Source organism: Myxine glutinosa, chromosome 6 (assembly GCF_964187855.1).
Source record: "Myxine glutinosa chromosome 6, kmMyxGlut1.1, whole genome shotgun sequence".
Taxonomy (NCBI): Eukaryota; Metazoa; Chordata; class Myxini; order Myxiniformes; family Myxinidae; genus Myxine; species Myxine glutinosa.
Genome location: NC_136266.1, coordinates 95,708,293 through 95,722,713, shown reverse-complemented (window position 1 = coordinate 95,722,713; position 14,421 = coordinate 95,708,293). Strand labels below are relative to the sequence as shown.

The window sequence follows — 14,421 nt, the reverse complement described above, 5'->3', positions numbered from 1 at the left end:
CCTTTTGTCCATCCACATACCTCACCAACGGCTCCCAACAGACGATCTTTCATTGACATCCAACCACTTTCAAGCTCAACCACATCATCCTCTACCATACTCAGCCTCTCTTTTCATGCCCCCCTCACTGTCATCTCTTTCAACTTCCACACCTTCATTCTTGGGTGGTACTTCACCCGCCCGAGCTCTCCTCACACCTTTCACCCTTATGTCGTGGACAACCAAGTGTTGCTGTGAAACAGCCTCCGCCCCTGGGATCACCTTTGTGTCCCAGAGGTGCCCCCTATCTTGACTACGCACCATCAGGTAGTCAACGGTTGTCGTAGACCCACCTGACATGTATGTAACAAGCTTATTATCCTCTTTCTGGAACTGAGTATTACAAATGAACAAACCAGCTCCATCAGCAAACTCCAAAATCCTTTCACCTTCTCCATGCCTCACAACATATCCGTAACCCCCATGAACTCCCTCAAAACCGCCTATACTCCTTCCCACATGTCTATTTAGGTCTCCTCCTACACAACAACTTCCTCATCTTTCACGTTTTCCATCAGCTTCTCTATTGCACACCAGAACTTGTCCTTATCTTCATCGCTCTGACCGACATGCGGAGCATATCCCGAGATGACGTTCGCCAATAGCTTTCCAATCATCATTTTCACCATCATCAACCTTTCACTCACTCTAGTCACACTGACTACACTGTCTAAAAACTCCTCAGAAAACAGGACACCAACACCATGCACGCCTTCCGGGCACCCCTGCCACACAAATCTTGTATTTCTGTCCCTGCCTACCCTTCACCATTCTCACACCACTTCCCTTCCATCTCGTCTCTTGCACACAACATATGTCCACTCTTCTTCTGACCAATACTTCCACCACTTCTCCCGATCTCCCTGTCATTGTCCCTACATTCCATGTCCCAAACCTTAGAAACCGATCTCCACTTCGGGCATCAGACGTTTCGTCATCGTAAATGGAGTGATTTCCACCCTTGCTTCGATCATGTTCCTCACCTTGATTTTTGACGAGAGGGGATGAGTGCCCTCACGGGGTACTTCGGGCTGTACCCTGCCCATATGTAATTGTAATTGTCATGGTTCCCTTTTTGAGGCAATGTTTTGTGGCCGGATGCCCTTTCAGCCGCCAACCCTTTTAGTCGCCAACCCTTTTAGTTTTAGTTTAGTTTTAGTTGTACCTATTCTAAACCGGGGTGCAGACCGGTATCGCTTAATCCGATTAGTATTAATTATTTTTCTCTGCAACTGCTGGTCCGATGGACACAAAATTTTCGCCATCGGAGCTCATCCTCCTGTATATTTGTTTTTGACAATTATGATGTCATAGGTCACGTGGTGCAGGAGCCATTTTGGAAAAGCCGAAAAGCGTTGCACCTCTATCACCAAAACGGCTCGTTGTAAAGTACTCCATATGGGGAATAGGTGTTGTTAACGAGAAGTCATTGGTGCCTTAATTATGACGTCATAATTCGACAGACGACAGGTACAACGCTTGGTCTGATTAGTTTGAAATTGAGCGTGATCTATGCAACAATGAAATTAGAGAATGTAAATGTATGATGTCATCACTCATGTTATCTGACAGCCATATTGGATCAAAGGAAAAACTCTTCAAAAACACAGGGGTTGGCTCGCACTAAGTTGACTGCGTGGGGTAAGTAGTCCATGAATACCATCTAGTTTTGTTCAACGATTGGGCTTGCAGGATTGCCTAGAGGTATGCACACTCACTTCACATCTGTCTAGCCTGGGTTTAAATCCTGACCTAGCTATAAACGGTCACCCCGGTGTTTCAGAGGCAGGGTAATTCATCAATGTGTGTGCCGTCTCCCGGATGGTCTTTAAGCGGAGGTCCCGTCTGCTGGCCTTAGTTGGTGGACGTTAGATCTTATTGTGTTCTTCGCAAAGAGTAGGTGAGCAATTGCCGGCAACATCACCATCCTCCGCCCACCCCCTACATCCCTCCCCCACCCAATTTTACTTTCTCCAAAATTCCTGCCCTAACCTCTGGCCCAAGGTAACAAAGTGTGTAAGGGTCAACTCCCATGGGGGTGCTATGCTCCTCAGCTGGGTATACAGATTTGTCGTAATTCAAATATGTTGAGACTCATTGATGAACTGAATGATAGACAATGGTGAGAGACTGACACATCAACATTTGAGCAGATGGGAACATGCAGAGGCGGGCAGGACAAGGGAACTCCTCTGAATCTTCCTCTTCTCCTTCCCATTCTTCTCAACTCTGCTCCCTTCCCACTTCCCTTACTATTCTCAGTTTTCTTTCCTCAGTCTCCCCCTTCACCTCTCTTCTCCATTTTTGGTGTATTTAATATCTTGATGGCTCTTAACTGTGAGATTTTTTTTCAAAGCTAGAACTGTGCCTCATTGTACAATTCAATGTTGTTTCTCATTTTTAGCATTAAATGGCCTGTTTTATCTGTTTGGGGCCTGCAGGGGCCAAGTGCTTCCTGCACATACCTTGACGAATACTGTAAATGTGGAGCTCATTTATGAGGGCATCAAGTATGTCTTACAGGTGAGGTTGCCTCAAACATGTGCTTTCCTAATCAATGTTATTGGTCCAAATAAATTGACAAGGGTCCACACTCAGGGGTCTGAAGTGCAAAACCGAAGATGTCATCTCTTGTTTGTTCTCTAGGTGACTCGGCAGTCTCCGTGCACCTACCTGGTCATTATGAATGACTCTTGCGTGGAGGTGGAAGTACACCGCATGAGTGATGGAGGTTTGCTGCTTTCGTATGGCTCCAGTAGTTACACCACGTACATGAAACACGAGGTGAACAGGTAAGCTTTCAATGATAGATGTCATGAATGTAGCACGCACTTGAAAGACCCTAGCTGAGCAATGAGCCCTGTGTACTCTATCTCCATTCTCCTGAACCTAAAATTACTTTGGCAGTCCTTTTTTCCAATGCTAATTTCTTCATCAAATAGAAAATGTTATATCCATCAAGTAATTATCAGAATTTAACCATTTTACTGTCGGTTCATCAAAAATTGAAATTCCATTTTTGCAAATTGCCCCAAAAACAATTCCTCAAACCGCCTTATCCAAATGTGATTGCAATCAGGACTAGAATGGCACTCGGTAGAACGCATCGGTCTGCCAGGCTGACCAGTTAACGTTTTGTATCGCATTGATAGGTCGGACCTGAATCAAAATCTAATCGGCTTGTTCTTGTCACTTACCCAACTCATCCACTAAGTTTCATCCAATCCCGTCCACAACATGTTGAGATATCAAGTAATGTATCGTTTTGGCCCCATCTTTCAATGGTGAAGAACTACTTGGAAAAATAAAAAATATTTTATCCACTTCGGGATTCGGATCTTCCCCAAAATTGAATCGATTCGTCCTTGTCACACACCCAACCTGTCCAGCAAGTTTCGTCCGAATCAGTCCACAACTTTTTTGAGATATCGTTCTCTACTGTATATCGTTTTTGGCCCCATCTCTCAATGGTGAAGAATCACTTAAATTCTGGTATCTGGATCCGGATCTTCACCAAAATATAGGCAATTCGTCCTTGTCACACACCCAAACTGTCCACCAGGTTTTGGTCGAATCTGTCCACAACTTTTGAGATATCATGTTCACAAACAAACAGGGGTGAAAACATAACCTCCGCCAACCTTTGGTGGCGGAAGTAACTAGAATGGCACTCGGTAGAGCGTATACCTCTGTCTACCCTGAACAATTTCCGTTTTGTATCCCACTGATAGTCCTCATTTGAATCCGGACCTTAACCAAAATCGAATTGGCTTGTTCATGTCACCTACCTGACTCATCCACTAATTTTTGTCGTAATCCGTCCACAACCTGTTGAGATATCGTGCTATATATCGTTTTAGCCAAATCTCTCAATGGTGAAGAATCACTTAACAAATTATAGTATCCAGATCTGGATTCGGATCTTCATCAAAATCGAATCCGTTCTTCCTTCTTACTGCCCCAAACTGTCCACCAAATTTCATCCGAATACATCCATAACGTTTTGACATATCCTCCTCACAGACACAACCACAGACAGACAGACAAACAGGCAGGGGTGAAAACATAACCTCTGTCTACCTTCGGTGATGGAAGTACAAATGGTAAATGCTGCTTCCTTGCTTGAAGTTCGGCATTTAAAAGGATAAAGCATAGCCAAACAATGTTCTGAATCCAATGGCAAACCACCCAGCTTAACCCTTACCAAGCAACAACTTCTGCAACACCAACGCTCTGTAAAGAGTATTGTAAATCAAATTAAAAATATATATATTCTACTTGTCCCTCACATAACCTTCACTAAACTCATACAATGAACTATAGCTAAAGTCGACCAAAAACTCAATGCGTTAAAAGCATTAACCAATACTAAGTTAGGTCAACAAATATAATCTCTAACCACCACATTTTGCAAACAGTTTTGCGAACGAATAAATATGCCAGCCCAAGTTGGGCACCCACCATACCAAAACCAAATACGTTAAAACTTCAAATAATACAAAACTAAGCACTTATAACCATCACAGGCTGCACCCAACATCAACATCGATCTTCTCCACGATAAAACAACAATACTTCCCCTCCGTCACCCCTTTGATATCAGAGGGACACACTTCTTTGATGCAACTCAAACTCTGGGACACACATTACCACTTGTCCAATCACCCACCCCCTCTCAAACACAAAAATATCTCACCAGCAACTTACTATTACACAATCTTTTCACCCCCATCGCTTCACCCCATCGCTTTCAATAACAGCATAAAAATAAAATTCTCAACAAACCACTTCCTGTGATCCATCCATCTGAACAAACCTTTCCGCGCTCCTCGAGTGTAACATTTTCTCGAGGTGATTTCAGTTACCACCTCACACTTAAACCCTATCAACACAAACTTGACCCAACTCAGGAGTCGGGACCCATTAAATAATTATTGTTGTCACCTTGAACTTGACACTGAACAACACTTAATTACAACCTGCTCTCAACGAGCAGAATAGAAACACCTATTTATCCCTCACCCCTTCACCAAGGTCTGAGGCAGGGACATTAAAATGAGCTCCGTCCGACTGATGACCACTCGACTGACTGACAATCATCTGTCCTTGCACTGTTGTGAATGCGATATTTCAAAAACCGTTGAACATTTAGCTTTCATATTACTGATATCTATTCATAATACAGCCATTCCATGTCAAATCATCAAAGAATCTGCCGTCATCTCTCAGATTTTTGTAAAACTTTGGGAACCAATTGGGACCCATGAAAAACGGCAAGAACTCAAATATTTTTGCTAACAGCCTCTTAATTAGTGAGATACAGACTAACGAACTTTGGACTAATTAGCGCGACGTCGCGAATTCAAATGGCCATATCTCTAAAAGTATAACACCTAGAGAGCTGGTTTTGGTGTCATTTTAAAGGTATTTTCATGCCCTATGAATTTGTCTGGGCAACATTTTCCTACCTCCAACCACAAAAAAGTTATCACAAAATATAAACTTCAATTGTGAATCCCCAAAAAATGTATCCTTCAAATTTCCTCAAATTCATCCCAGAGGTACCTTATGATGTCAAGAAGCTTCCACATAAATTTTGTGATGGGCACTCCAATAGTTTCTGAGATATGAGCAATAATGTACATGTACGTATGGCATATAGGTTCGAAAATCAGCATTTGTAATGTATTATACAATCAATAAGTGAGTTCAAGTACACAGTGTTCACTAACCTGACTTAGGTTCACTAACCAGTGTCACCGATTTTCTTGGTTTTGGATTTCACATATTTATCTGCAGCAAGTCCCTTTTTTGGAATAGGTGATTCTCCAATCAATCCCAAAGACTCATTCAGTGTATTCAGTTCCATTTCAGGAGAATGAAATTCAAACTCCCCTGAACTGCCTGGTATTGGTGATTCACCTCCACCATCATTGTCCTCACTACTGCTAATAGCGCTGCTGGTCACTGGTAATGGTATTTCACTCTGAGTCTCTACCACACCTGGTTGTCTTTTTGCCAGTTTCTTACGACACTGGGTACAGATTTTCTGTGCACTTTGCAGTTTGAGGCTTGGATGAGCGGCTATGGCTTTTTGGCTAACAGCTCTCAAGCCAGACGACTTTGGTTTTTCATGAGCTCCAAAGGGATTGCAGCAGGATTTCTGCTTCAAGATGAACTTTTCCTTGGCAGTCGTCATTTTTCTGCAGCTCCTTCAGAAGTGAACTGCCAATTTCTGTTGGTGGCAGGCCTAAGCATTACACTAAGCCAACTTGGACTTTCCCTGGGGATCTTAGACTGTGAAAGTTGCATCACCTCGACTTACCCATATGGGAAATCCCAGTTGGAATTCCCCAGATGAGAATTCCCCTCAGGCCCAGTTGAAAATGAAAGTATATGATACTTCAAAGCAATTGATGGTTGTTCCCTGTGTTCCCTGTCATGGCTAGGTTAGAATGATTGTATAATACATTACAAATGCTGATTTTCGAACCTATATGCCATACGTACATGTACATTATTGCTCATATCTCAGAAACTATTGGAGTGCCCATCACAAAACTTATGTGGAAGCTTCTTGACATCATAAGGTACATCTGCGATGAATTTGAGGAAATTTGAAGGATACATTTTTTTTGGATTCACGATTGAAGTTTATATTTTGTGATAACTTTTTTGTGATTGGAGGTAGGAAAATGTTGCCCAGACAAATTTATAGGGCATGAAAATACCTTTAAAATGACACCAAAACCAGCTCTCTAGGTGTTATACTTTTAGAGATATGGCCATTTGAATTCGCGACATCGCGCTAATTAGTCCAAAGTTCGTTAACCTGTATCTCACTAATTAAGAGGCTGTTAGCAAAAATATTTGAGTTCTAGCTGTTTTTCATGGGTCCCAATTGGTTCCCAAAGTTTTACAAAAATCTGAGAGATGATGGCAGATTCTTTGATGATTTGACATGGAATGACCCAATAACATTATCTCAACCTGATTATATCATGGCTGTGATTGGCTGAATTATGTTGCCATGGCAACCATCTCGGTATCTTGGCTTGCGTGCATGATATTTCGAAAACCTTTGAACATTTAGCTTTCATGTTACAGATATCTATTTGTCATGACATTATCTCAACATGATTAATTCATGACTGTGATTGGCTGAATTGTGTTGCCAGGTAATACGATCTCGGTAACTTGGTTTGTGTACGCGATATTCACAAAATCATTCAACATTTAGCTTTCATATTGCACAGATCGATTCCTCATATCACCCAAAAGATGGGGGACCTATAAATATCAGCTCCTTATCATTTCTTTGCCACTCTATATCTGGGGGAATCTGGTCGGAGTGGTCAGATTCCTTGTGGCTGTGGGCTTCCCGTGAGAACACCTGAGGCTACTGGTGCCACCTATATGTACTGTTACAGCTGTCGGGTCATCCTAGTTTCCTGGTACGAATCCCTGCGAGCTGTGTCACTGTTGAGATGTCGTGGTGGTTGACTGATTTGGTCGCCCTGGACTGGATCACGTTTCTATCACTACTATACCGAGCCAGTCGATATTTCATGATGATTCTGTGCTGTGCGCCTGATCTATAATTATGATTGAGCGGGGTCCCGAAGTGCATAGAACCACCTTTAGAGGCCATTTTTCCCCGCAGAGCAGGGGTTGGCCTTTTTCAGGCACCGGGGTCGCAAAGTGCATAGCATGACTGTATTATGGGCTTCACACACCCGTATCCAATTTGTCTTTTATCAGACCTGCTCAATTGCAACCATGATCAGAACCACCCAAATTCACCAGCCAAGTGGTTTTATAATGAATCAATATCATGGGGTGGGAATACAAGTAAAGCAAACACGATCCATAATAATAAATGCTCACCCCTAACCCATACCATAAACACACCCACAAACACATGGCAAATCCTTAATAATCTAATCACTTCATGGGCCCAGTCATTCTACGAGAGATGGACAAGTCAGAGATGGACAAGACAGAAAATACTCGGATGACGTCTGGCAGGACATCGCAGGGTCTTTGAGTCACTGAACCAATGGCCTTGCATCAGTTTGTCGGCCTTGGAGGATGAGGAGTGTGAGGAGTGGGCAAAGCTGGCTGATGGAGGATTGAGCATAGCTGATGATACCACTCTGTTGCAGAAATGAAAGAGGACTTTATGAAACTGTTGCAGATAGTGAAGAAAGAAAGTGAAAAAAACTGGTCTTTTATTTAAACCTAAAAAAAAAAGTCTAAAATCTTGTCAACTGAGAAGATCGATGTATTCAGAAGGGGTGTGTTCCATTACCAATCAGCTTGTAGAGCTCTCGTTAAGTGGCACACTTCATTTTAAGCACTCAATTAACCACTCCAATGAAATGGGTGATAAGGAACGGCTGGCTTGGCAAGCGATAGCAAGCTGATTGGTTGTGGAACACACCCCCGATGGATGTAGTGAAGGTTGCAACAAGCTGTCTCCACCAGGGATTCGGGAAGCAGTGCAGGGTAGGGGTGTTTGGAGACATCTGATCATGAATGTCACCAGAAGTCGGCCATGATTTGACGGAACTGGATATCTGGTTATAATATTTTTTACTTCCGATAGATTTGTGGATACACCGCCCATGCATAAGTACATCACATTTTCTCCAAATTTCCCTCTGGTGAGTATCAAAATGCTAACGGACTTTAGGAATATAATTATACATCAAATAAATATCACATGTGGGCTGTAAGGGTGTTGGTGGCCACATTGCACGTCAAACCTTGGTCAGGGAGGTGACCAAGAACCCAATTGCCACTCTGACAGAGCTACAGAGTTTCTTGGCCGAGATGGGAGAACCTGCCGGAACGACAACAGTCTCTGCAGCACTTCACAAATCTAGGCTTTATGGGACAGTGGCCAGATGGAAGCCACTCCTGAGAAAAAGGCACATGACAGCACACCTTGAGTTTGCAAAATGGCATGGGAAAGACTGAGAGTATGAGGCAAAATATTATGTGGTCTGATGAGACGAAGATTGAACTCTTTGGCCTGAATCCAAAGTGCATGTCTGGCGGAAACCGAGCACAATCCGATCACCCATCTAACACCATCCCTACCATGAAGCATGGTGGTGGCAGCATCATGCTATGGGGATGCTTTTCAGTGGCAGCGACTGTGAGACTTGTAAGGATCGAGAGAACAATGAATGTAGTTAAATAAAGGCAAATCCTTGAGGAGAACCTGCTTCAGAGTGCAAACCATACCTTCGACTGTGGCGAAGATTTACATTTCAACAGGACAATAATCCAAGCATACAGCCAAAGCAGCACTGGATTGGCTTCAGAATAAGAATGTGAAAGTTGGAGTGGCTCAGCCAAAGTGGAATCCCATTTAGAATCTGTGGAAAGACTTGAAGATTGCTGTTCATTGACGCTCCCCATCCAACTTGACAGAGCTTGAGCAAATCTTCATGGAAGAATGTTAGAAATTCCCCAAATCCAGATGTTCAAAGCTGATAGACATACCCAAGAAGACTCAAAGCTGTAATCGCTGCCAAAGGCACTTTCACAAAGAATTGAATCAGGCTGAATACTTGTGTAAATTAGATATTTCTGTATTTAATTTTTAATTAGTTTGTAAATATTTCTAAAAAATACAACAATTCCACTTTGACATTATGGGGTATTATTATGTAAATCAGTAGATTGTAGCGGTTACCGCTGGATGTACATAATCGCCTTGCACCGGCCAGAACACGGCCAGACGCGCCTCTCCCGGGCATGCCCGGACTCACTGTTCCCGGGCACGCCCGAACCTCCCGGGCACGCCCGGTCTCGTCTTTCCCGGGCATGCCCGCTCTCGCCTTTCCAGGGCTCGCCCAGAGCGTCCGGGCATGCCCGCTATCGCCTTTCCAGTGCTCGCCCAGAGCGCCTGGGCATGCCCAGCCTCGACTTGCCAGGCCGCAGCCAAACACGCCCGGGCAGGTCCAGACTCGCCTTTCCAAGGCTCGCCCTTGATACCCGGGCATGCCCGGTATAGCTTTTGCCGGGCAAACTTCCCGACATAAATGTGTATATATATTGTTGCCCGAAAAACGGGCTTGTCAGAATACCTGAGCTGTTTTGTTTCAATAAAGCAACTCGGACGAATTCCGTCTTTGGTCGCGTCAATTCTTTCAACTCGCGTTGGAGCGCAGTTCCTTCAAGATAGAAGATCGTATCAGTAGATGTGTAGATCAGTTACAAAAAAATCTCAATTTAATCCATTTTAGATTCAGGCTGTAACGCAACAAAATGTGAAAAAAGTCAAGGGGTGTGGATACTTTCTGAAGACACTGCAAGTTATAAACAATCCATTTACTGTCCACACATAATCTGATGGTGAGAAAAATCAGTGAGGCTTTGGGATTTATCATTCATGCGTAACGACTCGTGTAAGCATCTTTGTTAGCTAAAGATGATTGTCGTTTACCTTGGCCTCGCAAGTCGAGACAACTCTGATCCGGCCATCTGAGCGGGGTGCGATAAGTATAGAATGCCTTAAGCATGGTGAGTTTTCTCCAAAGTTCTTCCAGTTTAGTAGCGACTGTTTAAAAATGTAATTGTACGTTGGACAGAATTGACTGGATCGTTGGTGGTTTTAATAATTTTTTTTATGTCTGGTAGGTGTGCCCTCTTTAAACACCATGACAACCTATTAAATACACCTTAACACGGAATTCTTCCAAAGGCAGAATTTCACCTTGAGGAGACTGGGCAAGTTAAATCGCTGCAGCCTCCATTGTGTGAGCCTGAGTCCCCCTGTCAAGTTTGGTTGAGATTGGATAAGTAATGACCAAATGTATTTCGGTCGGTCAAACAATCAGACAGACAGACAGACAGACAGACACCAAATTGCATATTTTAGTATGATATGGCATTATTGGTCAGGGGTGAATACCTTTGCAGGTCACTGTGTGTGTATATATGCCCATTAGCCCCAGTCCTACTTTTTGTTGCATTCTTTGTGGCGTTAATTTTTTTATTTTTTTTTAATGTTAAGAATGGCAAAACCGGGTACTGTAAGGTTTTCTTGACATGCTTGCCTTATCCAATGACAGTGCACCCAACGTTGCACAGCCACTCAGCATAATTTCACAACTTGACACCAACCCATGTGAAGCAGAGTTAATGCTTTCTTTGTCTGAGCATTTTTCAATGTAAATAATGAAAATGTTTTTGTCCAAATCAAATTTCTCTTGATATGCACTGCCTGTGCCCTCTATGATTGATGTGGTACCTTGTATGACCATTGGTTTGGGAGGAGATGCAAAAAATTTACAGACATTGGATCTTATCGTTTATATACAGTGTCTATAGAGTATAGAATGTCTACACCCCTTTCGATTTTCACCTTTTGTTGCCTTGTAGCCTAGAATTAAATTTAATTTAATCAGACTTTTTCCATCTTTATTTACACATCATAACCCACAACTTCCAAGTGAAAAACAAATTCTCCAAATTTCAGAAAATTAATTAAAAATGCAAAACTATAATATCTTGGGTGGCTGTGTCCACAGCCCCTGTAATAGTAATTGTAAATTATCTCAGGTGTAACCACTCACCTTCACAATCACACACCAAGTTAATTGACCTCCACCAGTGTTAAATTGCATTTATTTCAGAATAAAATCAGCTGTTCCTGTAGGTTTCCTCTGCTGGGTAGTGCATTTCACAGTAAAGACTCAAACATGAGCACCAATAAGCTTTCAAAAGACTTCTGGGATAAGGTTATGGAAAGGCACAGATCAGGGGATGAGTATAAAAATATTTCAAAGGCCTTGAATATCCCTTGGAGCACAGTAAAGGCAATCATTAAGAAGTGGAAGGCGTATGGTACCACCAAGACCCTGCCTAGATCAGGCCGTCCCTCCAAACTGGATGACCAAGCAAGGAGTAGACTGATCAGTGAGGCCACCAAGAGGCCAATGGTAACTTTGAAGGAGCTACAGGCCCTTATGGCAAAGACCGGTCACTGTGTGCACGTGACAACAATATCCCAAGCACTCCACAAGTTTGGCCTGTATGGTCGGGTGGGAAGAAGGAAGCCATTACTCAAAAAGCCCACCTTAAATCCCGTTTGAGGTGTGCAAAAATCCACTGGAATTTCTGAAGCCATGTGGCAAAAAGTTTTATGGTCTGATGAAACCAAGATGGAACTTTTTGGCTTAAATGCAAAACATTACGTTTGGCGCAAACCCAACACAGCACATCACCCAAAGAACACCATCCCTACTGTGAAGCATGGTGTCGGCAGCATCATGTTATTGGAATGTTTTTCATCAGCAGAGACTGGGGCACTTGTCAGGATAGAAGGGAAAATGGATGGAACAAAATACAGAAAAATCCTAGAGGAAAACCTGCCGCCTTCTGCAAGAAAGCTGAAATTGGGATGGACGTTCACCTTTCAGCATGACAAGGACCCGAAGCACACAGCCAAAGCTACACTGGAGTGGCTAAGGAACAAAAATATAAATGTCCTGGAATGGCCCAGTCAGAGCCTGACCTGAATCCAATCGAAAATCTGTGGCATGACTTGAGGATTGCTGTCCATCAGCACTCCCCATGCAACTTGACTGAGCTTGCACAGTTTTGCACTGAATAATGGGCAAATATTGCCCAATCAAGGTGTGCAAATTTGGTAGCGACATAGTATATGGTCAGGATGAGGGAGATACCAGGATAATCTTGCATGCCACACATTCGTCATCCTTTCCCCGTACCGCGTACCATTGTCAGATGAGATGATACGGATGTCCTAGTTCTTTTGCTGTACTACCAACGTAGAGGTGAATTAAGCAATGACGTATACATGCACTCTGGTCACTCAGGAAAGTTTGTCACCCGGGAGCGGTTCATTCCAGTATCAAAAATTGCTGAGGCAATTGGGAAGCAGCAGTGTTCCATGCTACCAGCTGCACATGTCTTTGCAGGCTGTGACTCAACCAGTGGTTTCTTCAAACTCGGGAAGCGCACTACCTACACCATCCTCCAAAAACACCAGGATACTCTGATGGGATTGGCAGAATTTCACTTTCCAGATAAGGAGGCTGGGTTTGCTGCTGCTAGAGAGTTCCTCCTCTTGATGTATGGGAAAGGTATCAAAGGTAAATCATGTGATACCCTGGATGAACTGCGCTTCAGGATGGCAACCTCGACTGACAAACCCGTGTCGTCCCTTCCACCCACTGATGATGCCTCATGCAACATGCTCTGAGAGCCAAGTTCCAGACTATGATCTGGTGCAGTAATCACATTTCAAAGTCCAGGACACGGGATCCCACTGAATATTGTTGGGTCAAGTATGATGAAGACTTGCAGTGTGTGAGAATTCTGAAGGAGTCAGCCCCAAGGGAACTATGTGACTTGACCCACCTTTTCCTGTAAGGATTCAGACTGCCCTGTTGGTAGAAAATGTCCTTGTGTTTTGGCTGGCCTGAAATGCACAGAAATATGCAACTGCAACAACTGCCTAAACACTGTCACTGTATTGCAAGATGATGAGGATGAAGACTAAAATTATGTTTTGGTAATCGAGCTCGCCACTTTCACGGTATGATGCCACCTCCCCGCAGCCTGCTCTGAAAACTCACACAAAGACCCACATAGACCCAGCACAACTACATAACAGGAGAAATGCATCATCAAAGTTCATAAAACTCAGAAATGCAAGCCAAAGTTGTGTAATGAGACAATCGATTTTAAAAAGTCAAAAAATGATGAAATGTGTTCAATTGCGGTGTTTTGTTATTTTGGAAATAAAAGGTGAAAGTCATGCTAATTGTTACTTTATTTCAAGCCTGATTTTCTCGAAAGTAGACAACACCGTTTGAAGTCAACATCCATGTTGTTATACCCTTCAACAGCTAATCAGGAAGGAAACTCTGACAAAAAACCTTTTTCTTTTTTTTTGAGCCAAAAAAACAGCCAAAATGTAATTTTTGGGGATGGCCGACCCCATGATAATAAATGCAGCCCCAAAACAGCCACAGAATACTTCTTCATAGTATTTTCGACAGGAAAACAGCAGTATATATGTGGCTTAATTGTGATTTCTCACTAGAATCAAACAATTTGAAGGTTCGTGGAGGTACTATTTTCGGGTGAGTTTAGGGCAGAAAAGTGATAAAAGGAACATGTTGTGCAGATATTTTGCAAAGTACAACATCATTTCTGGAAACTAGAGAGCCTAAGCTTCAATTTGATACCACTTTCAACTTGTTATACCTCCGGTAAGGGTATGTCCATTTTTAGAGCACTTTTATGCTTCCTGGCACTGGTTTAAGGTCTACATAGACATACTGTAGGTCCCAACAGATTCACAGCTCTAATGAAAAGTCACATGGCTGGAGAAGC

At 43.0% G+C, this 14,421-nt stretch overlaps 1 protein-coding gene across 11 annotated transcripts in view; it reads left to right on the top strand.

Annotated features, from left to right (window-relative positions):
• LOC137430068 (acetyl-CoA carboxylase 1) overlaps positions 1–14,421 on the top strand; it is a 763,460-nt gene that overhangs the window by 457,645 nt on the left and 291,394 nt on the right. For all 11 annotated transcript variants that reach the window (XR_013623831.1, XM_078780164.1, XM_078780162.1 and 8 more), the window contains 2 exons: positions 2,481–2,562; positions 2,686–2,831. Coding sequence is in view for 10 of the 11 variants with exons in the window: in XM_078780164.1 (XP_078636290.1) it covers positions 2,481–2,562; positions 2,686–2,831 (228 nt within the window). In the remaining variant the exon portion in view is untranslated. The remainder of the gene's footprint in view (positions 1–2,480; positions 2,563–2,685; positions 2,832–14,421) is intronic.